Raw genomic sequence first — 26,889 nt, forward strand, 5'->3', positions numbered from 1 at the left:
TGTATCCTAATGTCCAGTCTGAACCTCCCCAGGCACAGCTTTGAATTATTCCCATGTATCCTATTGCTGGATTCCAGGCATTAGCACTTCTCTCTCCACTTCCCTTCCTCAGGGAGCTGTAGAGAGCAATGAGGTAAAGCCTTAGCCTCCTTCTCTTCAAAACAGATGAGCCCAAAGTCCTTAGCCACTCTTCACAGAACATTCTTTCCAGCTTCTTTACCAGCTTTTTTATCCATGTATGGATTCATTCAAGGACTTTCACATCCATCACAAATTTTGGGGCCCATAGGTGCACACAGTACTCGGGGTAAGGCCACACCAATGCTGAGGACAACGGGATAATCTCCTCTTTTGTCTGGATGGCCATGCTGTCATGCACTCCAGGGTGTCCTGGCTGCCAGGGCACATGGCTGGCTCACATTGAGCCTGGTTTTCACCAGCACCCTCAGGTTTATTTCTGCAGGGATCTGGACTCTCCCCATTTATACTTGTCTGTCATTACCCTGTCCTTTCAACCAGTTAAATTTCATCCCATTAATCATAGCCCAATGCTCTGATCTTTCTAGCTTCCTCTTTGAGGCCTCTTGTCCCTTGAGAGACTTAACAGCACCTCCCAGTTTGGTATTATGAGCAAACTTTCTAGTGGTGCACCTCACTCCTGGTTCTAGAGCATTGATAAATAAAATGAACAAAACTGGACCTAGAACTGAACCCTGAGGAACACCATGGATCACCAGCCAGAGGTAGCTTCATTCACTGCAGCCCTTTGAGCCCTTTCCTGCAGCTGCTTCTTCACCCAGAGCACCATGAACCCTCTCATCCACATTTGGACAACTTGTCCAGAAGGATTCTGTGAATGGACAGTACCAGAAGCATTACTGCAATCCAGGAAAACTACATCCACCACATTCCCTTTATCTAGGTGACCTTTTGGTAGAAAGAAAACAAATTAATTAAGCAGGACTTTCCCTCTATGAACCCAAGTTTTTGGGTCATCAAGTCATTATTTTGCAGAGTAAAAATAAATGAGTTTCTGAACTGGAAAACTAGGCAGGTCTCATAGTGAAGTGTAATTTAAAGTTATGTCTATTTGATGAATTTCAGTAGAGGGAAGGTTGGGTTTATCTTTAAGTTTGCATTGTAAAATGCATGGTGTACTTTTCTTTGAATGGTGTTAAGTTGCTTATAGCATATTAATTGTTCATACCCTATTGATTTCTCTTTTTGGCACTGAATTATGTTCTCACATGTTTTACATGGTGATTTGACTGTGTTGTCACATTGCCTGGTTTTGAGCAATGTTTTCTAGCTAAAATTTTTATGGAACAACAACAAAAAGGCTCTTACTAAATTTCATTGTATTTTTGAAACCATAAGGGAGAAAACAGCAAGTTGTTGCTTTCAGTGCTGCTGTCACTGACTTGTGAAGGACAGCAGTGAAACTTTCATAGGTTACCATGCAGAACAGATGAGTGAATCCTCCTGGGGACTGTCCCAACTCAAGTGAAAGAAACAAGGTGGATTTATCAGAGGCAAATGGTGCCTAACAAACCTGATTGCCTTCTATGGCAAAGTAACCTGCACAGATGATGCAGTGCAAGTGGTGAACATTGCCTACCCGGACTTCTCACTTTTTTGCTTCTTGAGAAAGCTGTGAGGAGCAGTGACAGGCAGTCCTAGGCTGTATGACTGAAAAGGATCACCAGAAAGATTAATTTATTACAAGCTGTTTTTTCTACAATATAAAAATTAAAATTTTGTGGTTAAGGGTTAGCTAGAGGTACAAAATTCTTATAGAAGGTAAATAATTGTAGGATAGTATTTTCCAGAGACTCTTTGCTGATTATGTAGAAGCATTTGACCAAAATGAAGTTTACAGGTTTTCCCCTTATTTATTTATTAAAATATAGTCTTTACTTAGTACAAGTCTCTGTGTAATCGTTCAGTGGAATTTGAATTCCAATAGACCTAAACTCAGATGAGAAAGCTGTATATAATTGATTCATGTAACTGAATGTCGTGGAACATGAGCAGGACAGGAGCTTAATGGGATTAAAAAATACTAATTTTTTAGTAATTTAAGTATGAACAAGGAACTGCAATAGTAGAATCAAATAATTTCTCCATCTTTGAAAAGTAAATCAGTCTTTAGGTGTTTAGAAGAAAAAAAAAAAAGTGAAAAAACCCGAAGAGCCTTAATCTGGATCCACGAGGTATGTTGTTGGTATTAAAAAAAAAAACCCCAAACCAATGTCACCTTTGGAAGAGTCTAGTGTAACAGAAGAAATATGTCTTTATGATAAAGTCCCATAACAGTATAACTGTTAATCTTCTTTGTTTTATCTGTGTGGTGTGTTACTTGTAGAAAACATTTTCACAATAGCTCACTCAGAGATTTTTCTCTTCCAGAAAACAGAAGTCATTGAAGAAGCTTTTCCAGGGTGAGTGTAATGTTGGTTTATTTATGCAAGACTTCCTGTATATACATGTATTTTTCTACCTGTGCTGTTTCTTTGCTAATAACTAATGTTCTTATTTGCATTAGGATGTTTATGGACACCCCTGAAGATGAGAGGACCAAACTGATCAGCTGCCTGGGTGCTTTTAGACAGTTCTGGAGCAGTCTTTCCCAGGTTAATATTTAATTTATTACTTAGATGTACTTCATGTACTTTTTTAATAGAGTGAAATGTTCTCTAGCAGATAAGCACTAAAGCTATGAGATCTATGCTTAGTTGTTCAGAATCTGGTTTCAGATGTGACACGGTAAAGAATATATAGGAAGACTCTGCAAGAAAAAGATGAGTTTTGACATTTATAAGATTTCATAGCTGTACAGATGAAGTTGGTGTGCAGTGCAAATAAAGATAAGCAAATGGAAGCATAACTATAAGGAAATAAAGTTAGTTGGTTACATAATTTCTGGTAGAAGTGAATAAGAAGGGGGGGGGAAAAAAAGTAAAAGTAGATGTTTATGCTCAAAAATTTCCTTTCAAAAGTTAGATACTTCTAGGCACTTGTGTGTAATTGGACTCTCAGTCATCTCTATTTTCACTGAATTTTATTATTACTATGAAAAATACAGAACAGTTCTATTTCCATCTATTCTGTTCTAACTTACATGTGAAAAACAAAGATGACTATGGAAACAAATGTTTCATCTGGGAGAGGTTTCCAGTACTGGACAACTGGACTTCAAAATTAGATTAAAAGACTTGTAGGAAAAACTGTATATTGGACAACTCTGCAACTTCTACAATTTATAATCTGTTTCTTTTGTTGGTTTCATTTCGTCACAGTAGGATACTGTATGAATCTTTTGTTTCACTGCTTGTAATTGCATTCTTTCTCCCCTCTACCTCTTTTTCAGGAATCCCATGAGCAGTGTGTCCAGTGGATTGTAAGATTCATTCATAGCCAGCATAGTCCTAAAAGAATTTCTTTTCTTTATGACTGTTTAGCAATGGCTGTAGAAACTGGACTTTTGCCACCCAGGTAAGCTGTGTTGGAGCTCATAGAAGTTGTAATATTTGGGGTATTTTGTGATGCTATTGCAAAATTATTGCTTGAGAGCATACACTTGTTGTCTGTTACTCATTCTTGCATTGTCTTCTGCTAGGATGGTTTGTGAATCTCTGATAAACTCTGATACACTTGAATGGGAAAGGACACAGTTGTGGGCATTAACATTTAAATTGGTCCGGAAGATTATTGGAGGTGTAGACTACAAGGTATCTTACCCATTATTTATTTGCTTCATGATAAGACACATTATTTGCTTTGGTTTTATAATTTTAAAGCAGAGAGATACAGTGTTTTGAAGCCTGCTTTGTTTTTTAAAAAAAAGATAAATGAAAAAAACAGTGAGACCACTTTTAATGTTTTTTAATAGTTGAACTTTACCTGTATGGACAATGTAAATCCTCATACCCTATTCTTTCTTACACAGTAATCTTTAATCTCTCTTAATAAGTCTTTCATTTACAAGACAACTCTAATGCAGTTGCAGAAGTGGTACACATGGAAAAGCAATACTATCAAACATGACACTGAAGCTCACACATCTGCTCTGACTCCTGTTGTTACATAGGAAATAGGTCCTGAAAGCTGAATCTTTGTCAGGGTACAGATAATAGAAGGAGTAAGAAACCATACATTTCTTGCAGAGAATCACCTCACCAGCACTGGTGAGTGTGTTAGTGCAAAACCCATGAACATTGTACTTCAGTCAGTGTGCACAAGATGTTATAGATGGGATGCCTCTAGATGCAAACCAGAATTTCAGCATTTATTCTTTTCTGGGGTATGCTAAGATTCAGAAGTTCTGCAATCAGTTTAATGTCATTAGCATTGGTCAGTGGCTTTCTGTCTCCTGACATTTAGCAACAAACAGCTAATTTGTCTGTCCAGAATACTTTCTGACCATATTGATTGTGTAACCACAGAAATAAATAATATCTGCCAACATTAGTTTTGTGTGCTTTCTTACAGGGTGTGCGGGATCTGTTGAAAGTGATCCTGGAGAAAATCTCAACAATTCCGAACACTGTGAGCTCAGCTGTTGTACAACAGCTTTTAGCAGCAAGAGAGGTAACTGTCTGAATTTTAAATGTTGTCATTACAGCAAAAGGTAGGCCTCATTTTTTTGTCATTAATGAGTTAATACAGTTCAAGAGTGGATATTTGCTCTTTGTGCTCTAATTCTTCTCTGTAGTTGCATTTTATACAGTGAAAAAAGAGCTTTTGGGGATATGGTGGATAAACACTAAATCCCTAACAAGAGAGTCAGGTCTCATTTTGAATTGTCTGAGATGTATGAGATATAGAGATTAGTTCTTTTCTCAGCAAATGAAAACAGTAATTGTTTTCAGTACTTCATAGGCAACAGAGCCATAGTTTTACTTAGGCTTAAACAGTATAATTAACACTTGTACAATTTAGAACAGGTTTTAAACTAATGTAGTTCTAGCAGAATACAACTTCAGAAAAAGTATTTTCATGGGCTGTCTGCTTCGAACTAGCAGACAGACTACGTTTTACCTTACCCAAAGTCTTTTACACTGATGTATTTTTTTTTTTATAGGTGGTAGCCTACATTTTGGAAAGAAATGCATGTTTGTTGCCTGCCTACTTTGCAGTTACAGAAATCAGAAAATTATATCCAGAAGGAAAACTTCCCCATTGGGTAATGATATGATATCAAGTCATGTAATCTGTAGTTTTGTTTGGCACAGAACAATATTAATCAATTTTTTCAAAGTATAAATGAAGATTTAAAATCTTCTACTCAACATGCCATCTTTAGGCATGTAAGCTAAGGTACAGGCTTGATGTGATTGCAACAGCTTTGCCCTGTGTTCTTAATGAAACTGACAATGTAGTTTTGACATATGGCTTGATGCTCAAAGCTTTTGAAGCACTGAGTTGATTTTTGTGGAATATATTTGGAAATGCAGGTCCTGCTTACCTACCAGTTTGTGCTTTGTGGCATCAGAATTAGAAACATTACTTTAAATAGCAGTGTTTTCTTTCTGTTTAAATTCAGTTGTGCAAAAATATTTGAGGCTCCAGTGCAATGAAAATGGTCTCTGTTACAAAAAATAATTTAATTGCGATCCAGTTTTTAATTTTATCTTCTGTATTATGTTAAAATAATTAGGTGTCAGGAGAAGAATAAAATTCTGACTCCCATGAATTAGTGAGAACACAAACTTCTTGTAAACTGAGATTTAATCCAGAGTGTACTAATCTAGGTCCATTGTCTTTGTGGAAATGTTATCCAGAGGCAAACAGATTTGTTATAAACAGCAATTTTAAAGCTTGTCTTAGATTATCTTTTCCTAAGTAGCATGCACTTAAATGATATAGTATGCATAGGAGAGACAGTCACATGAGGTGCCACTTGAGTGCAAAATGAGAAGGATGCTTCCTTAATAAGGTCACATTCTTCCTTTTGTGGTTTTAGGTTCTGCATGATTTTTCCATCTTGTCAAAACGTGTAGGAAGCTACTTATTTTAGTAGATTCCTGTATATTTTTTTTACATGGATTAACAATTTTTAAGTTTTAAATGTTCCTTATCAGCATCTGCAACTTAAACCTTTATCTTATTTTTTTCTTCTCTTCTCACCCAGTTACTAGGTAATTTAGTATCGGATTTTGTGGATACCTTCAGACCTACAGCAAGAATAAATTCCATTTGTGGTAAGAGAATGACTTCAAAATGAATTTATTTCTTTTGAACTGGTTATTTTCTTATAACCTTTTGGGGCATATATTCTTGTAAGCAAAGCGATTCAGAGCTTATATGTACTGTGTTTATTTGTCAGTTCTCAGACTTCTCTTCAGTTTTTGTTTTGAATGATAAAATTCATAGTTTTGAGACAGGTCCATTTTTGCTAAAAGCTGGTGTTGGAAGTGTGCTATTTGTTACATGGCTATATAGTTTCTGAAGTGTAGGTTTTCTTTGCTGAAGCATTTGGAGTTAATACAGATCCATTGGTATGCTGGTCTCTGAGTATCTTTTGACTTCAATTTCCATTTGTAGCTACTCAGCTATGTTGCAGGCTTCTGTGTGAACACTTTCTAGCTCAGATGAATACTGTCTTTCCTTTTGTGTGAATAAAAAACTCGCCTTTGTTTACTGCTAGAAATCTGAAGATTAAAATTTGGCTATTGTGATGCCTATGATATTTTTATCTTTTTGAAAAAAAAATGTATTCTGTTTGCTTTGAGAATTTAGTAGCTTAATAGCAGCTGCATTCTACCTTAGATCTGAGCAAGGTTTACTGCAGCTGAGCTGCTTCAGTGCGAAGATTAAGAATGTAAATTCATCTGTAATTCTTCAAAGCATTTTGTGTTTCAGAAGCATATAATTATTTCTCTTGAGAATGTTATTGCTTTTATGCTTAAGACTTGCAGGGATGGCACACAGATTTTTGCAAGTTTTGCATATGTAGATGGACTGTATAGATATGGTTGAAGAGGAGAAAGAGATACTTATTTATTTATTGTTTGATCTGGTAATATTATGGCCATCATGGAATTTGAACTGACAGTGGGATTTAGGTCAAACTTGAGGCACCTAAATATAGGTGCTGATAAACTGGTGTGCGAGGGCCTCAGTTCATATGCCTGTATTTTAGCAACTGAAATAAATCTCAGGTGTCTAATATACACTGACTAACAAATCTAAATTTATCCTGCTAAAAACTCTTCCTATGATTACATTGGCCTCCACTGACTGAATTGACTAGACCTCCATTGATTGTAATTGAAGTCCAGATGCTTGTATTTGACTCGTTTAATGAACAGAATCCTGGTCACTCTTTGCCTTGCAGGGTGAGCAAAGTGAAAGTGAAAGACTAGATTATGTACTGAAGTTAGTAATACCAGTTTTTTTGAGGAAAGAGACAGTGTACCAAAATTAAATCCCTAGGTCAATCAATGGAAATGGTCTTTTGGCAACCTAAAAGGGCACTTTTAGATTATTTGCAAATCTGTTTTCAGCGTACCCAGCCTGAACAAATGGGTATTTTGCTCCTTAGATATTTTATTATTTGAAAATTAGTTAGAAAAATAAAATCAGCCTGAAGCAGTCCTATGGTTGAACGCTATAAAGAGTGGAAACCTCTAAGGAGAGCATATAAGTGGCAGGGCAGTTTTTGCATCAAAGTGATGAAAAAAAATAGGCCAGCTTCACTTTTTTAGATTTTATAATGTTTCATTGCATGTAGGTCGCTGTAGTCTTCTTCCTGTGGTAAATAACTCAGGTGCAATGTGTAACTCATGGAAGCTGGACCCTACAACCCTTCGCTTCCCTTTGAAAGGTCTCTTGCCATATGATAAGGTAGGCCTTATTAAGATTTGCTTCTTAACCATGTTAGATTGAATAAATATGAAGCTTTTATATCAATACAGGAGAAAAATATTTTCAATAGTGAATATCCTGCTTTTCCAGCTAGGCTAACACTGAAGTTGTAGATATTTTCACTGTGTTATGTATTTCAGCGGTTGTAAGCTATATGTGCAGAACTTTAGTTTGTGGTATAACTGCTGCCCAGGATGCAAAGCAGGAGATGTTTAATGTGCTTTGTGGGTGTGTGGATGGGAGAGAGAAGTGAGAGCAGAGAATTGATTGGAAAGTTAGTTTAGCAGTGTAGAAATGAAAGAGAATGGGAAGGTAATTTCTTCTTTTCTGTGCTCTTTGTTATTGCATAGGAAAGATAATTAAAACTCAAATACATTAGCTTATTTAAACTTAAAATTCTGAGTGTGAAATAGTGGTGTGCTGAAGGAATTTAAGAACTTTAAAGGATCAGGACAAAAGTCCACGCTGTTCATTATACCATTACCTGTATCCTATATGTCTAATGAAGGATAAAAAGATATATCTGATGACATTAAGAGTGTTTATGGTCTACAGCCATTATAATTTTGGGTGTTTCCTTAGATGGATTTGTTTTCTATATATTTAGTAATTTGGAAGAATATTTTGAAGAATATTTGGAATATCCTCTTCTAAATACTTGTTCAGTCTCCTCTGAAGACTGTGTAAACTTTCAGATTCCTCGACATTCCTTTGACAAGGAATCCCATCTTTCAGCATCATTTTGCATGAGGAATTGGTCCTTTGTTTTGAGCCGAGCTTCATAATATTAATGTTTTCCTTTAAAGTGATTCAACTGCTAGAAGATATAGTGAACAGATGTTCCATATCTGCTTTCTTCATGCTACTGGTTATTTTTATGGATCTTGGTCGTGCTCTTCCTCACTTGTCTTACCTGGCTTCCTTGAAGTTCATGATGGCCTTCCAGTATTTCAGGGGTGCTTCAAAAAGTGCACTATCCTTTTATTGAACAAAAAATGCTCCTCTGCTTTCTGTCACTTCTTTAGAGCTGTGGTTCTTTACTGCTTTCTTCTGGAGATCAGAGAGCATGATTTACCAAATAATACACATTTGCATAAATTTAAAACATTCATTCTTACAGTATTTAACTCGGTTAAACCTAAACTCGCTATTAAAGATAATCTTGAGGCAATTTATGTTTGTATGTGATTGCTTTTTTTTTTTTAAGGATCTATTTGAGCCACAGACTGCTCTGTTGAGATATGTGCTGGAACAGCCGTATTCAAGGGATATGGTCTGCAATATGCTAGGTCTGAATAAGCAGGTACTGTACTGTGCTGTAACATGTGATTTAATTCTGCATAGAATCTGCACTATTCTTTTTCTCTTTTCTTTGCTATAGCTAACTAAGCAAAACAGTTTAGGTCCAGAGAGTGAATTTTTTTTTTATTATTATTTGAAATTTTTTTTATGAGATCATATTAGGTTAATTGGACACTGTTGTTCCTATCATTTGTATATTGCTTTACGAATGTTGAATTGAAAAGTAGAGATTTGAAATGATTTTTTTTTTGCATTGCTTTTTTTTCCTATAAGGCCAGCCTCAAGTACACCTTTGACAGACAGTAGGAAACTACTCAAACAATAAAAATGGTTATTGTTCATGTCATTAGTTTTTAAAGCATTGTTGTACTCTGTTATATTGGCATGTTGGTAGTACTAGAATAGTAAAAAGCTGGGTTTGGTTTTATTACATTTTTTTGTACCTTAGAAGGGGAGGGCTTAGTCTGGCTTGGGGATCCTTGAGGCTGGCCTCATAGTCACTGTTTTGTCTTTTCTTTTTTTCTTCCTTTATTTTTGTTCTGTCCTGTCTTGTCCTGCCCATCCTCCAATGCTCTAGACCTTGAACATTGCTCAGGTATGTTCACAACCTTACTGTTGTATTGTGACTAACGATACGCTGGCTGCTTTGTAGCCACTGATTCCAGTTAGAGAATACATGTACAGTCAGGGCTTGAAATTGGCAGGACCATTAGTCAAGGGCAAATTATCAATACAAATCTCTAGAGATATGAGCTTAAACCTGGCAGTGGTCCTTTGGTTCTAAAATTTTCACTGGAATGGACTGCTATTATTTCCCTTACCAGTCATAAGAACTTTGCTGGAATTTTCAGATGAGGATCAGTTCTTAGTTTAAAATTTCCGTCCTTATGCCAGTGGAAAAAACATCCACTGTATGTAATTGTAAGATGATAATGCTGTAAATACAGAGTTAAAAAAAAAAGAAGCCCAAAACCTTACTAGAAGAATTTCCTTATCATTAGGAAGCCTTTGTAACAAAGTTCCCAACGGGCAATTATAATACTCTCCAAGCCAGCTGAAAGACAGGTAGTGCAGAATACCACGTGAAAAGTAGTTCCTTAAAATTTGGCTACTTGTATAACTAAGTGCCTGAGCACATCAACCAAGTGGACTTCTGCTTGAAATTTGAAACTATGGGTCTTATATTTAAAGTTGATCCCTTGTTACAATAATAAATTCCACACCTGCTTTAAAAAACATTGTTCAAGATTTATAAAATAGCGTTGCTTGTTTGCAATACTATAGTGAAGGTTGTGTCAGTGTTTCCATTTAAGAAACTTTATTCAGATTTGTAACTTGACTATAAAATTCACATGATCCTGAAACCTTGTGTATATTTCCCAGTGTAAGTGAAATACACCAGTGTTCTTTCTGGTTTGGGACAATGTTTTTGAGTGCGCAGATTTCTACATCATGGCAAACAGTACTCTGTGTACAGTACAACAGTCTTTTGTATATGAGACTTAAAGCAGCTGAAATGTTAAGCCTTGGAAAAGAGCTGCTAGGTTTAGTGTTGAAATGAGTAGTATTTGTATTCTGTGTCTATTTCTCTGTCTATATTCAGTTAATGAATCAAACAATTCCTCTATGCATCTTGTAGCTGGTAAATAATACAAGATCTAGTAAAAAAAAATAGATTGAACCCATTTTATTCTTCTGGCTATGGGTGGTCTGTGCCTTCAGGTCAAAAGACATTGATCTTAAAATGCTGGTTTTTAACTCCTACTCCTGTCCTCTAAAAGTAATTGAAGAAAATCAAATGAAGTAACAATAAACATTGAATGATACTTAAAATTTGGTTACTAATACAGGAATTCCTGCACAAAGTTTCAACCTGGCATGAATTTTTATGGCCAAGGAACAAACTTGAAGAACATACCTAATAAAGGAAATGCTGACAGAACATGAACTATAGCTGTGCTACTACAGTTACACCAGCATTAAAGATGTTTGGGCTGTTGAAAATTTGAGTTAAAAATACAAATACAGAGTAGGGTGGTGTAGCGATACAGAACAGGAAGTAATGTTCCACTTAAACATTGATGCACTCTGAATAAAACTGTGGAAAACATTTATATTTCCCTCATTTTTAGGTACTAAATTTCATGTTATGGCTTAATTTGTTAATATTACCACTTGACAAAAAAAAAGCAGCATGCTTTTCTGGAATTGTGTAGTACAACATTTATAAATGCTATAAGTAAAATGGCTGATAATTTTGTATTGTGTTCTTAGAACTGAACTAACCTGCATAAATGAATTGTTAGTATAATAGAAGACACTTAGAAATGCAAATTGTACCAAGTTTGTTTCAAAATAGACACTTCAAAGCAATGATCATTATTTATGATCATTAATTATTTATGTGAAGCTACTTGTGTGCCCTGTCAACTATTTACACAGATCCAGTTGCAGGATTGGAGCCTTCATTTGAATCTTTTGGCCTCACAAACTAGGTATGGATCAGCAGAATTTGTCCCAGTTCTCAAATATTCTTGAAGATTAAGCAATGAAATTTCCTGGTTCAATATTAACTAAGCAGGTCTGTGTTAGAGAACTGTTGACTCCAACCATCTCTGAATTATTAAAAAAAAAATAATAATAAGTTCAGCTGTCCTGTTAACCTTGCAGAAAGAAAAATGAAGGTAAAATTTCATACATTTATAGATTTGTATGTTCCTTTCAGGATTCTAAGTTTTACTGTGGCATGAAGCTTTCTAATAAATTTATCAAGTAGGTGTCTTGAAGTCCAGATGCATGGACTTCAAAATGTTCTTTTTGTCAGAGTTTGGGGATTTTTAGTTTTTTTGCTACTGTATACTTCTGTGTTGGACAGTACCTTCCCTTATATACCTGTTTGAGCTGGTCTATAGGAAGTAGATGTTTAGATTGTATTTTATCATGTATATTATGGTTTGCAGTTGCACTCAATCTTAAGGGTTTTCTCCAAACTAAAGTGTCAGTTTATATTCTACTAAGTGGGATGATATTCCCAGTACTTAATTCTCTTTTAAGGAATTTGTTGAAGTATGTGATTCTTTTGGTCTTTGGAAAATTATTAACAGTTTGAAATGTTTTGATATACTGCTGCCAAATTATGAATTAGTTTAGAGGTCTTTGCAGTTTGTTCTTAAAACTGAGCATTAGTAATGTCTCAAGGACATAAAGTCACTTTGAACATTCTGGTTTTTATCTTTGCCCTTCCCATATGTACTGACTTGCAGGAAGAATTCAATGCCTTTCTCTCTTGTGTAATTGTGGTCTGGATAGTATTGCAATCCTCTAAACATGGAAAAACTCTAAACTTTGACTTCTCTGGAATGGGAAATATTTGAAAGAGGAGGAAATTTCAGTTGTATTGTTTCTATCATGTTATATAAACTTTAATTAGCAGCTGTTCTATTGATGATTTTGCTTTTTAAATAGTGTATTTGGCTGGCTACCTATTAAACCAGAAGTGATCTGCAGCTTTGAGTAAAAAATTCTCTACTGTAACCTGTTCAGGTGAATGTGTAGCTGTATTCTAGCTACAAAACAGGATGGTTTGCATGGGGAAGGTGTTTATTTCATGTCTGTCCATACAGTGTGTAGGCAGAATCATTAAGTGAAAGGAATGATGTACTGGAATATTAAAAATTTGACTTTCCTTTCCCTTTATTTTTAAAATATTGTAGGTTGATTCTGGGATCTTACTATCTGATTTTATTTGTGTTAACGTGGCAAAGTACTTAAATTTAGGAGTGTGATTGTTTTTTTATATATTCATGATTGTAAGAGTTTGAGAATGCTTCAGTACAACTTCCTTGTTGAAACTTACTCTATGAGGAAAATGGGAGAAAGGCCACTGAATTCAGTAATGTGGCATAATATAAACAAGCTTTGAGGTTTTGTGTCTTGGGAACATGAACATATCTGGAAAATGGAAATGAGGGGGGGCCTATAGTTCTGTCTTGTACTAACAACTTAAGGTATTTAATTTTTACATTTTGAATTAGATGTTTGAAGACACCATGTACTCTTCTGGGCATCATGGGCTTTGAGATTTGGTCTTCTGAATCTATTTCTTAAGTGTAGATACTAAATATTTTTGAGCTCAGTGTTTGCTTTAAAACATTCAAAAACTATAATAGCTTGCAGCTAGCCTTGCTGACTTCTTAGAATACTTTTAGGGAACACTTAACTCTACCTTCTCCCCCAACTCGCCAAAAAGCTCCAACGTAAAAAAGAAAAAAAGAATCCCAAACGAAGTTAAAGCTCTGATCCACTGAATAAAAGTACTTCTAGTCCCTCAGAGGTCTGGTCTTGAGAGAAATCTCACTATCTCGTCATGGTAGCACTTCTCCCTGTTCTGTTATGGTTTAATAATGTTTTCAGTGAAATTACGTATTTATGAGATCTTTTAAATACTATTTTCAGGGCAAAATGCAGAATATATTTATGAAATCAAATTACAAAAACTTGAATAATGTTCTCTTAAGAAAAAAGCAGTCATTTTGAATGCTATGTTTTTCTATATTTAATCCAAAACAGTTTTTGTTTTGGTGGTTATTTTTTTTGTTGTTTTGCTTTGGTTGTTTAAACCATACCAAACCATGAATTCCACCTTAGTTGTGAGGAGAATCAGCTCTCACCTATATTTTTATTTATATCAGTGTATACTGAGATGTTCTTTCAGTTACATCTAATTAATGAAACAATGCCCCAATCCTGCAAATTACTGTGCGCCACAGTCCTTCAAAACTGTAGATACACAATTTGTGCAAAAAAAAGTATATCCACTGAAAATACATATTTTTAAAAGTGAGAAAATTAAACTAGTGACAATGGAATGTGAAGTACTGATGTGTTTCTTATGCTTTAAAAATTATTTTCAATAAAACTATAATTTTCAGAATGAAAGAGTGAATTTATTTTTTTTATTTCCTTGCTCCTAAACTTCTTCCAACCTTAGAATTATTCAGAACAGTGAAAATTCCTACTGGAAATTCTAGCTTTCTGTTTATCAGTAATATTTTCCTGGTGTATTCTTTGAGTAACTTCATTCTAAATTAATATAGCCTAACATGATTAGGCTTTTGGACATTAACCCAGTGCTTAGCAAACTATTAAATTTCAAGCCCTGAATAGTAGTTTTGCATGCTGGATTATAAACTAGTCTGTAGTGTTGTCTGTTGCACCCTGCTCTGCTTCATAATTAGTTGCTTTGGGAGGGGGAAAAAAAACAACAAAAACCAAAAAAAACCCCAAAGCATTCTCAAGGTGGTATTAATAGCTCTCTCTGTAAACCTGTAACGTTGTTAATCTGTGATAACAGCGCTGTGTACTGGAAGAGAAGGCAAAATAGTAATTGATGCTTTCTGTTTTAGTTAGAGGTTTGTGTTAAGCATGCTTCAAGAAAGCACAGGTGGAATTGTAGCTTTCTGCAGTTTTGGACTGGTGAAGAGCATGCAACAGGGGATGCTGTTCAATATATTTTGTCAATTTTACCCATTCTTACATTTTATTTTTAATCAAAGAGAATCTTTTTTTTCATGGCAAAAGACTACCATCGATAAAGGTAGAGCAAGCATCTCCTTTCAGCATCTCTCTTTCCTTTTATTGTTCTCTTCTTTAGTAATTCAAAGGATGTTTTCAGGCTGCCTGGCTAGTAAGTCAAAGAACTCATCCAAGGCATCCCTAAAATGTTACGAGTATTTGGGCTATATTAAATTTTTTTACATAGACCTTTTTGCCTCTAGAAAGGGACACTGCATTTTCATGATCAGTGTTGAAGCAACTCAGTTCCTTTTCTTTCGTATCATTAAAGTAATAATGTCTTCTTTAAGGCTGCATTATGTTACAGGCATCAAGTGTAAAGAAAAAAAAAAAAAAAAAAAGATCATTCCTGAAGAGAGATTGTAATAAACCAGAGGTTAGATTACTTCCAAAGGGCTAGCACTCTCTAAAATAAATGAAGTTCCATACAGCTTTTTGTCCTATTAAGGACATTATGCCAATATAACTCTATGTATGCAAGGTTGTTGAACTAAACTTGTGATATGTGACAATATACCTGATGGTCTTAAAACAAAGATTTATAATACAAGTTCCAAACACTGGCAGTGGGCCTGCTTTAGATGCAACTGCATTAACAAATGTTTCTGAATGTGTAATGCATTCCTTGTTTGATCATTAGTAAAAGTCATCAGGGAAGGTGTGTATTTTAAATTATTATTGTGTTTGCATAGCTCACTGTGGGTACTGCGGCAGTCTATTCACAATATGATGAACATGCCACTCTTACCAGATTAATTTTCAAGGTTTTTTTTTCCTTGTCTTGCACCAGATGGTGGTGTGTCAGTAGGACAGCACCTAGTATTGGGGTATTAACTGGGTATTATTTCTGCTGTTAGTTGTAGCTGGTCCCAAAATGGGCCTTAAAAACAGAGAAGTCATTATATACCAATATCATGTATTGGGATGTTGCCTTTGGGTTTGGTGGTGTAACTTTTTCCTTATGGTGATCCCTGCTTTTGAAATAAACTTTAAAGGAGGAGAGAGAAAAGGAGAAAAAAACAGTAACACAAAACACCTCAAAGCAAACAAAAGAAACACCCCACCCCCCGTGTATTAAAAGAATGGCCTTTTTTTTTTTTTTTCCCCATGAATGCAAGATTATAGAAACAATATTCTGCAGGAATTAATTTAAAAAAAAAAACAACAAAAACCCATATATAATAGCCCAGGTGTTTTTTTGCATTGATGATCTGCGTTTTGGACCAGAGTAGAGAATTACCAAATGTTTCATAAAATGCAAAAGTCATCATGGCCTGTAACATACTGCAGCATTAATACACTGGCTTATCCTTAACTTAAGTTCAGACTTCATTTCATGCTTCCCAGCCTTCTGTCAAAATACTGTGCTGTAACTGCAAGTTCTGAAGTTAATGGCAAGGCTTTTGGAATACTGTATCTGATCTCTGCCTTACAGCACAAGCAGCGCTGCCCTGTGCTGGAGGACCAGCTGGTGGATCTTGTGGTGTATGCCATGGAAAGGTCTGAGACCGAAGAGAAGTTTGATGATGGTGGAACCAGTCAGCTTCTGTGGCAGCATCTCTCCAGCCAGCTCATTTTCTTTGTGCTCTTTCAGTTTGCAAGTTTTCCTCATATGGTCCTGTCACTCCATCAAAAGGTAAATTGATGAAGTTAAAAAAAAAAAGTCACTCACCCTTGCAAGAAGTACCTTATGTGTAAGACCTGCATTTTCAACCATTGTGCTCTGTTGAAGTAAGTCAAATTCTCAAGGTACGTCAGGAAATAGACCTGTGAGCTAAGTCTGTTTCCAGTGAACTCAGTTAGTTACAGGTCTATATTTGGATTCAAAATGGGCTACTAACCATAATAAGGAGATAAACTGGCACAATTAACAAGACTCATTGGGTTCTGTGATGTTGCAGCCAAATTACAGCCAAGCTTCAAACGGAGTGAACACACTGTTCAGTTTGTTAGCTAAAGAAACATACCATCTAGGTGGATGCAAGAACTTACAGTTTGTTTGTCTAATCAAAGCAGTCTAATCAAAGATCACTTGTCAAATTCCAAAGATACTGGCAATCACAGTCCAAAGTTATTATTACTTCCTAATAATTCCTTTAAAACTGATAAACTTTCTAGTGTTTACCTTCTTGTGGTCAGTGCCTCTGAATTCTGAGGGTGCTGACAGGCCTCTGTTAAGAAAGGAGGAAGAGGGTGGTGGTTAAAGTATGTCAGCAACATCCTGAGCTCTTTTCTGAGAGAAGGCATAGTGTTGGTGGGAGGAAAGGGGTGTTCTTTCTCACTATAAGATTAATTAGGGGCTATTTAGCTGCAGTTTCCAGCATGCACTACGTATTGCTCCATCTTCATTTGTCCATAGATTTGTGTTAAATCAAAGTTTACTATATATGCTTCATTTTACTTGTGATGGATTTTAGTTCTCTGATTTCTTTGGTATCCCTTAATTTGATTTACCATGGCTACGTTCCTCTAATTATTGTTAATGAAGCATTGAAACCCTAGTCAGTATACAACACAATGACACAAATCTAATCTAAAGCAAGATAGGTAAGAGTAGAGCACTGGTTATTGGAGAATTGTTGTTACAGATTAAGAAGTTAAATAACAAAAAAAAAAAACATCTAGATGAGGCAAGCCCAGGTTGTTCTGGTTCTGAACTTCTATCTATAAAGTTAGTAAAAAAACTGTGGCCTGCTGGTAGTAATGGCAATACTGTATAGCCTAAAAGGCAGCAATTTCAGTTACAATGTTTAAGAGCTGCTAATTTTTCAAAACAGTGATCATCAAGAGCTAAATAGATTTTAAATCCTACAATTAATTGCTGTGGCCCTCCCAGAGCCTGTTTCTGTGTTAACTCTAATGTGCTTGTTTGCCATCTTTTTGAAAACATGACATACATTGCTAGTTAAGTCCTGCTAAAAAATTCCTAGTAATCTCTGCTGGAATTATTTGGTTGTCCTTCTATCTTTGTAGGAATCTCTGAGTGATTTTTCTCTGCATACAGTGTTTGTCTGTTCCTGTTTTTGACAGCTGGCAGGCCGTGGTCTCATTAAAGGAAGAGACCATCTGATGTGGGTGTTACTCCAGTTCATCTCTGGCAGCATCCAGAAGAATGCACTGGCTGACTTCCTGCCAGTTATGAAGCTTTTTGATCTCCTGTATCCTGAGAAAGAAGTAAGTCTTTCTGAAATTGAAAGTTCTCTTTTTCATTCAACCCAAGACTTTTATATGTCAGTTACTGTTGTTAAGTCACTGTTACTGCAATGTGCTGCATAGATGGAGAAAGATGCTTCATAAAAATAAATGAAAAGTTTCCAGATTTCCTAGCTATGTTTATCCAGTAGCAACATTTGTGCAGTGTTTTTAGGGGCAAAAAAAGACTTCTGTTATCAGAGAATCATAGAATGGTTTGGGTTAGAAGGGACCTTAAAGATTATCTAGTTCCAACCCCTCTGCCACGGGCAGGGACACCTCTCACTAGACCAGGTTGCTCAAAGTCTCATCCACCCTGGCCTTGAACACTTCCAAGGTTGGGGCATCCTCAGCTTTCCTTAGGCAACCTGTTCCAGTGCCTCTCCACCCTCACACTGAAGAATTTCTTCATCTCTTTCTTGACTTTGGTTTGACTAAGGTTTTAAGGAGTTTAAGGCCCTGAGGATACTATTAAGGAAAAATGTAGAATTTTATTGGTACATCTGGGCTGTAACAGTAATACACTGAGAGATGCCTTCAGGTGCAAAGAACTGAAGGTGACACTTAACGTGTTTTGTATTAAATGGTTAGATAAAACTCATTCTGCAGTATGTGCTTTGCACATTCTTTTAGAATGGCCTGAAGCAGGAGGTATTAGAGGAAATTCTTTGTGACAGCATTGCCAACATGGAGTCCTGACTGCTTGCTCTTTTCATAATACCTTCTATTTGAGTCAATAGATATCTTCACACAAATGTGTGGTGCACTAAACTGATATGTCGCAATTTTTCCCCCTGTTAACTTCATTTCCACCCACAGAAATTCATTATAGTTTGCTTTGGGAGTTTACAGTTGGTTTTGTCAGCAGAAAATATGGGAAGAGCGACAAGTTTACTCTGACTGTGGTGATGGGCTCTGAGTTACATTTAAAATAAGTGTCAATGGGACAAGGGCATTTCTGAGGATTAAGTTTCACAAGCAGTTCAAATGTTATCTGCAGCTGTTGCTCTTAGGAGGATCTTGATTACACATTGCTCCTGTCTCATTTGGGCTGTATCAGTGGTGCTTGTGAAGTAGTAACTTTAACAGATGAAAAGAAATGTAGATATTGGCAAACAAACAGCCAGTGTGCCTTTTTCAATGGCAGTAATATATCCGAGTCTGTAGCCAAAACCTTTTGAACTTTGGGTTGTATCTATTCCTTTTCATAGGAAATGTATTAATATTTTAAGTGCAATGGTGATGCCAGACAAGTGAGATTTTTCAGAAAATACTGGTTAACCTTTGAGTACTTACTGTGGTAGGTACCTACCTAAGCATATACAATAACTGATTTCTAAATTGTGTGTGGCTTAGAGTAAAAGTATGCACTTTGGAACTACATATTTCCCTAATCTGTGTACTCAAAAGCATGAAATTCTCTTTGCTGAGGTCAGCTTGTTTGTTTGTTTCAGAATAATTGCACACTCAGATGAGCATAGAATCTTGTTAAAAATGTTGATTATGGTGTTACAAGTTGGGAAAAGAGACTTGACCTTGTGAATGCTGGTTGTCTAAGTTGGTTTTCTGTATATAAATACATGCAATCTCATCACATTCATGTGTTCTTTCTTTAGTGTATTCCTGTACCTGATATTAACAAACCTCAGTCAACTCATGCTTTTGCAATGACCTGTATTTGGATTCATCTGAATCGGAAGGCCCATAGTGACAACTCCAAGTTACAGATTCCCATTCCTCATTCACTTAAACTTCACCATGAGTGAGTTTTGAGGGTTTCCTTATATTTGGATTTGACTCTAGGTATCGTTGAATTGGAAGCTTAAAGTCTGTATGGAGAATGAATTGTGTGAGGGGGTGCTGTATAAGGGTTATCAAAGAAGTTAAGCAGGACTAAGAGCTCAAAGTCAGCATATGTTGTTGTCACACAGCTAACAGAAATATATTATGTATTGGATTATTAATTCTTTTTTACTGATGGAGAAAGCAAAATTCTGCTTATAATAATGTGGCTTGGAAAGTATGGATAAGCAGTACATTGGGCTAAATTTTGTCCAGAAAGATCATTTTTTGCATTTTATTTTTCTCCTGAGTTTTCTCTGAAACAAGGAAATCTTAACACAGTGAAACTGTGGTGCAAGATGTGGTTCTTTTGATGGGGTGCAATTTAATTTTTCTACTGTCTTACAGTGGGCTTTTGACTGGGGTTATTGTGGCTGTAATACTGGAATGCATGTGTACTCTTTCTTGCTTCTTTCTACTTAATGTTTAATCTCTTTGTCACACAGATTTTTGCAACAGAGTTTAAGAAATAAAAGCTTACAGATGAATGACTACAAGATTGCCTTGTTGTGCAATGCTTATTCAACCAACTCAGAGTGTTTCACTTTGCCAATGGGTGTACTGGTAGAGACTATTTATGGGAATGGCAACATGAGGATACCTCTTCCAGGGACTAATTGCATGGCATCGGGGTCTGTTACACCACTGCCCATGAATCTGTTGGATTCACTCACAGTTCATGCCAAAATGAGGTGCAGTATGCAGCTAGCTTGTTTTTTGACTTGTAAATCTGTCTATAACTAATTATCAGCAGGAAAGCTTTCCTGTGTCTGGACATGTAATGTATAGATATGTTAAATTTAACTTAATTAATTTCTTAACTTCCAAGTTTGGGGTTTTTTAAATTGAAAAATACTTTCTTTCTTTCCTCAGTCTGATTCACAGTATAGCTACCCGGGTAATTAAGTTGGCTCATGCAAAATCAAGTGTGGCCCTGGCTCCTGCTCTTGTGGAAACCTACAGTCGCCTGTTGGTCTATATGGAAATAGAGTCCTTGGGCATCAAAGGCTTTATCAGTAAGAAAAAAAAACCACAAACCCTTCCTCCCTCCTTCAGTTTGTTCAGTAGCATTTTATTTTAATGGCACTTAAAGACCATGGTAAAAATGAAAATCTTCTGATGCAGCATGTTTAATTTAATATATAAATCAGTATAATGTAAAAGAAATTGTAATAGTTATTCTAGTGCTGCAGTAAATTTCAGATAAGTGTACTGCTGTCCCTTAATGTCATTCCTGTACATGGTGAAGACCTTCCTAGTTAGGCTGCATTCTCCAACAATATGCTTAATGGAAAACTGAAAACCAAGTTACTGAAGTAGATGTAAATGATATTTAATTGTACTCATTAAAGTAATGTGCATGTCTGCAGTGTATGTTCATTCAAAAGATTACTGAGCTCTACACAGTTACCACATCCCCATACAGTCCTTGCACACACACTCTTTAAAGGAAATGGAATTTTCAAATTAAATACCTGACTTTCAGCTAAATAGAATTGTCTGCCCACAGTGTAATCTGTAGTTTTAAGTTTTTTTATTTTGAAGTATAATTGTTGGAAAACTTACTTTACAAATTATTTTTCACCAGGTCAGCTCCTACCAACAGTGTTCAAATCTCACGCCTGGGGAATTTTGCACACTCTGCTAGAAATGTTCAGCTATCGGATGCATCACATCCAGCCTCATTACAGGGTCCAGCTTCTCAGCCATCTTCATTCCCTGGCTGCTGTGCCACAGACTAATCAGAACCAGCTTCATCTGTGGTGAGTGATGTTTACCATTTTAACTATAATCTCAAATTCCTTGCTCATCATGTGTTGAAGCTGTGTTTTAAATGGAAGATAAATAATTCTAAGTCTTTTATTGACAGAAATCTTGTTTTGTTATCTTAATTTGTGTAGCATGGATGCTAATCAGTCACTTTAGATAAGGACTGCATGCAAATAGAGTGGAGTAAATTAAACTGTAGCATTGGCATTTCAAAGCCAGAGTGTTAGAAAAATCCCCTTAATTACTTCACACTATCTGGTGCAAACACCACTTCCAACTTGAGCACTGGAAGATAAAATACTTTTAATCAAAAGCAGTGCTTTCTTATTTCTTTAATAAGGACAATTTAGTGCTATCAGTTTCAAGGTGTTAGCTTTGAAACTTCCCATATGTTATTCATGCCTTTTCTGGTTTTGCATACATGTACCTGTCTGTCTGTCTATCTATCTATCTATCTACCACCCATCCTTGTTATGATGAAAGATAACAAAAAGGGGAGACTGCTCTGAACTGGGGAGACTTGCACCTTGAATATTGAGTAAATCAACTTCTGAGAGGTTTATTTTAAAAGGAAAGTTGTGTAAATAATCAATAATAAATTTGTGGAAAACCCCCAAATTTCTCTAAAAGGTTAAGAATATCACTTTCAAACCAGAACTTTTTATATTATTTGAAGCAGAAAATGGAGTGGATAAATAGGTAATTTTGGAATCTCAGAGGCAGCAAGGTAAGCATTATTTGCTAATGGGACTGTTTTCTTCTTTCAGTGTTGAGAGTACTGCTCTGAGGCTAATAACAGCTTTGGGCAGCTCAGAAGTCCAGCCACAGTTTACACGATTCCTCAGTGATCCCAAAACAGTTCTTTCAGCAGAATCAGAAGAGCTGAATAGAGCTTTGATCTTAACTCTAGCAAGGGCAACACATGTGACAGGTAAAAGCAGTGGTGTGAGAGAGCACCTAAGTGAGAGCTGTAGTCAAGCTATTTGTCTAAAGTACTGTTTAATAGAGTATCATGGAAATGACCCAGTCATAAAATATATCCATACACTGCTGGTTTTCAGTTTCATTTTAAATTTAAACATTTGACTATATTAATAATGCATGCCATTAAAAAAAACCCAAAACAAACAAATAAACCACCATGAATGTTCACAGCAGGTATGTTGCTCATGTGGAAGCCATTCCTTCTCCAGCTTATCTTTAAGTAAAAGCAGTGCTTGCTTTGGTTTTGCTTTCATGGGGAAGAAATAAGGGGAAGCTTTTTTTGTGTATTTCAGTGTTTTAACAATGTGCAATGGCATGTGTCATGTTTTTATTAGCTTTGAGGGGAATGCTTTCTCTGTCTCCTTTTTTCTTTGAGACTTGATGGAGAATTGAAACAACTGACTTCACAGAAACTGAGCAGCTTTTTTTAAAGCAATATAAAATGGCACATGGCAATTTTATCATCATAATTTTCCCTGAGATTTTTTTTTTTTTTTAAAGTCTAATCAGTTAATCAGCAAAACCTTGTCCTACTGTCATTACAGGAAATTAAATGTATAATCTTAAAATAATTTCTAAATAAAAACCTAAAAATAATGTTACTGTTAATAGCATCAAAAAGATAATCTCCAGCCTGTTCTGTAGAGTAAGATTCAAAGAAAGGGGATAGGAAAAGTTGTCCAAATAAAGGAAGCCCTGTTGAACTAGCAAAGCCTAGATGTGTGTTACTACAAAAGGAATACCAATAAGAAATGGTTTTTATGTGAAGTTCTAATAGCAACAATCCATTTTCTAGACTTTTTCACAGGCTCTGATTCAATTCAAGGAACTTGGTGCAAGGATATATTGCAGACAATCATGAGTTTTACTCCACATAACTGGGCATCACATACACTAAGCTGTTTCCCGGCCCCTCTGCAGGTATTGTTTCAAAGTGATTGTTTTATAATTGGAAATCTAGAGAATTTACTCTCTTAATAAGATCCTTTGCCTTTTGCTTGTCAACAAGATTATTCCCCTATCCAGACCACATTGATCACAAGACACAGAAAAATGAAGCATGATTGTAACATTGATATTTCTTTAGAAATGCATTAGCTTCTTCTGGAGTATTCTGAGGCCAACTTGGCCAACTGATGCTTCCAGTGGAAGATAAATGGGATATTTATTTTTTAAAAAATACTTCTTTATTGATTTATTTTGGTGGCAATTTGTCATGTAGCTTTGTCAGTAACACAGCAGTCACTGTGTCATGGTGAAGCAACAACCCTACCTAGTAGGTTTGTATTGCACAAGGAAGCAGGAACTCGTAAGGCGCTAAGTCAGGCAGACATTTGGCTGTTCAAATGTTTTATTTTAGCCTCTCAATCACAGCAAAGCTCTTTTTTTTTTTTTTCTTTCAGGTATTCTTCAAGCAGAATAATGTACCTCAGGAAAGCCGTTTCAACTTGAAAAAGAATGTCGAAGAAGAATACCGAAAGTGGAAGTCTATGACCAATGAGAATGACATAATCACACACTTCTCTATACAAGGTTCACCTCCACTTTTCCTTTGCCTCCTGTGGAAGATGTTGTTAGAGACTGATCACATTAATCAGATTGGCTACAGGTGAGCTTATAAGATGTGTCATTTGAAAGTAACATTCTTGGTTCTGAGGACGCAGGCATTAACAGCTTGGTGTATACTTTTTATTAATTCATTGTGTGAAGAGCATGGAAAAAAGGATTTGAGCTAGATATTAGCAAGCATATCATAATAATTGTGCAGAGTTTAAGATTGTTTACACTATACAGTCTTCTGTAATGCATATTCTCCCTGGTAGGAGATAAGGATGTGAGGTGTTGGAAGTGAACAGTTTATTTGTAATGTCAGTGTTTCAGGCAGCCTGAAATAGTAAACCGAAAATACAAAGTATTTCTTTACTTAGGCTTTGTATATGAATAAAGGATGAATGTTTAAAAAAATCCCTCAAAATATTGGATGAAGGTGAAAATTTATAGAAGTAGTAGTCATACTATTTTTTTTTCTTGTTCTTATTTACAGTATTAGCTCCCACCATGAAAAAGAGATTGTTTCTTTTCAGTCCTGTTCAGGTCTGTTGAAACAATTAATATTTATGTTAGCATGTGCTACTCTTCAGTGCCATGAGGAAACACCAGTATTTTAATGCTGTGGTTATATTAAAACACTTACTGGAAAATAAAATTGAGTAACAGAAGATTTTCCTAGTAGGTTCATAACTAAAATGAGTTTAAAAACATGAGTTCTCCACAGAATACTATACATATGAGTTGCTGAGCTTAAACTATTTTTTCTGATCAGTGTCCAGACATTGGAATTCCATTGCTTTAAGATTTGGCTTTTTGCTTTAATTTGTGGTTTTCTTCAGTTCATTTAATGAAGGGAGGTTTGGTTTTTTTTGAAGACAATTGTATTAAACCCCACTAAATCCTACACAATAGACCAGTTAAAAATGTGCCAAGAACAGTAACAGTTTCTTCTTGCTTTTTCTTCTCTGCTAGGGTGTTAGAAAGAATTGGGGCCAGAGCTCTGGTGGCACATGTCAGGACATTTGCAGATTTCTTGGTATATGAATTCTCTACCTCTGCAGGAGGCCAGCAGCTCAATAAATGTATAGAGATTCTCAATGACATGGTGTGGAAATACAACATTGTAACACTGGATAGGTTGATCCTGTGTTTGGTAAGTATTGCCTTAAAAGATAAGATGCCATTTCTTCACTGAGTCTGCTTTCTAAGCCACTTTTGCAAGAGTAATCTTTTTTAAAATGAATTTGTTTTAAATAGTGACTATTTGCTAACCCAATAATCAAGTAAACTAATAGATTACTTCTGTAAGAAACATAAAACTCAAAGTCTTAAAGTTCTCTGATTCGTCAGGGTAAGCTTTTCTCAGTTATTTAATGTCAGTCATTGAATTGGTATTGTTAAATGTTGTTATTAGTGCTTTGGGTCTCTGACCTCATAGCTATGCAGTTATTTCTGCAGTCTGAAAAGGTAGAAGGGGTATGGCCATGATTCAGAAGGAAATGGAAGATCTTTTATCCATTAAAGAATGTTTTCCTTCTTAAGAATTCAGCCCATTTCATCAGAAGTGTAGGAGATAAATGGCATTCTCTGCCTTTCCAGGTTGTCCCACAAAGTAAAGCAGAACTTATATAAAGAGTAATTACTGAATTACTAAATTTTTCTTCAGTAATTATCCTTAAATTATATTTTAATATCTAATCTTAGCATAAAGCTGGTTGTTTTTTACGTTTGGTTTCAAATTGAAGTCCAAATATATCAGAGTGGCTAGAAGTTTGAAGGAATCTTAAACAATTAATGATTATGAAGGGCTTTTCACTAAGAGAACTGACAGCTGAAAGAGAGCTAAAATTCTTGTAAAATGTGCAGTCACTGGAGAGTTTGTAAAACTTTCTGCTCATGGTGTACAAATTGTGATGATTGCTTTTCACAGAAGGTGATTGAGCCTGCCTCTGTTCTATGTCTCCACTTGTAAAACATCATTAAAAGACCATATCTTCAGTGGAAGTTTGTGTGCAGTTGTACCTAATATGTAGCCAAATTTGCTACCGAGTATTTAGAAATTATAAAGCAGAGAGCAGTGTCAACTAATTCCCTGTTTACTTTTTTTTTTTCTTTTTTTTTTTTAAGGCTATGCGTAGTCATGAAGGAAATGAAGCTCAAGTCTGTTACTTCATCATTCAGTTACTCCTATTGAAGCCTAATGATTTCAGAAACCGAGTGAGTGATTTTGTGAAAGAGAATTCTCCAGAGCACTGGCTGCAGAATGACTGGCATACTAAGCATATGAGTTACCATAAGGTATCAAAGCTAATAAAATTCTTCAATTGTAATACTTATTGTGGCATTGAGATCAGCCAGAGAGTCTTTTGTCCTATGAATTACAGGACAGTTCTGTCAATTTTTGGACTTACTTTGTAAGTTGTAATTTATTTGAGTTAATATTAAAAAAAATAAAAATCACTGGATTTATTCTGTCACCTCTGTGGCAAGAACATGATGTCCTGGTGTGTTAGGGAAGAGAACTGCTGAGATATTAATGCTGCTATGAGCACAGTGGCTTCTGCTGTATAGGAAAGGATGTACCAATGGTGTGTTCTGTGAAGAGATAAATAAACACTAAGATAAAATAGATGTGAGCAGTCTCTCACGTAGCTAAATACATACAGTCTAGTTCTGAATCAGAAGCTATTTGGTTTATACTAGCCCTCTGCTTTAGCCATACAGTGTCTAACAGTGCCTAAAAGTGTAAGGGTACCAGGTAAGCAAATTACATTATCCTGGGAAGTGCTCTGACACGTCTACACA

At 35.8% G+C, this 26,889-nt stretch overlaps 1 protein-coding gene across 3 annotated transcripts in view; it reads left to right on the forward strand.

Annotated features, from left to right (window-relative positions):
* MED23 (mediator complex subunit 23) overlaps positions 1-26,889 on the forward strand; it is a 37,634-nt gene that overhangs the window by 937 nt on the left and 9,808 nt on the right. The window contains exons 2-22 of one of the 3 annotated variants that reach the window (XM_008499255.2): positions 2,410-2,441; positions 2,546-2,633; positions 3,371-3,495; positions 3,620-3,731; positions 4,492-4,590; positions 5,084-5,185; positions 6,134-6,203; positions 7,736-7,848; positions 9,077-9,172; positions 9,749-9,766; positions 16,181-16,381; positions 17,776-17,919; positions 19,554-19,699; positions 20,226-20,471; positions 20,653-20,795; positions 21,368-21,542; positions 22,317-22,480; positions 23,330-23,454; positions 23,937-24,142; positions 25,057-25,237; positions 26,212-26,382. In XM_008499255.2, coding sequence (XP_008497477.2) covers positions 2,410-2,441; positions 2,546-2,633; positions 3,371-3,495; positions 3,620-3,731; positions 4,492-4,590; positions 5,084-5,185; positions 6,134-6,203; positions 7,736-7,848; positions 9,077-9,172; positions 9,749-9,766; positions 16,181-16,381; positions 17,776-17,919; positions 19,554-19,699; positions 20,226-20,471; positions 20,653-20,795; positions 21,368-21,542; positions 22,317-22,480; positions 23,330-23,454; positions 23,937-24,142; positions 25,057-25,237; positions 26,212-26,382 — 2,757 coding nt within the window. The remainder of the gene's footprint in view (positions 1-2,409; positions 2,442-2,545; positions 2,634-3,370; positions 3,496-3,619; positions 3,732-4,491; positions 4,591-5,083; positions 5,186-6,133; positions 6,204-7,735; positions 7,849-9,076; positions 9,173-9,748; positions 9,767-16,180; positions 16,382-17,775; positions 17,920-19,553; positions 19,700-20,225; positions 20,472-20,652; positions 20,796-21,367; positions 21,543-22,316; positions 22,481-23,329; positions 23,455-23,936; positions 24,143-25,056; positions 25,238-26,211; positions 26,383-26,889) is intronic. The other 2 variants (XM_008499262.2, XM_030447512.1) reach the window with 2 other exon arrangements.

The sequence above is a fragment of the Calypte anna genome, chromosome 3 (assembly GCF_003957555.1).
Source record: "Calypte anna isolate BGI_N300 chromosome 3, bCalAnn1_v1.p, whole genome shotgun sequence".
Lineage (NCBI taxonomy): Eukaryota > Metazoa > Chordata > Aves > Apodiformes > Trochilidae > Calypte > Calypte anna.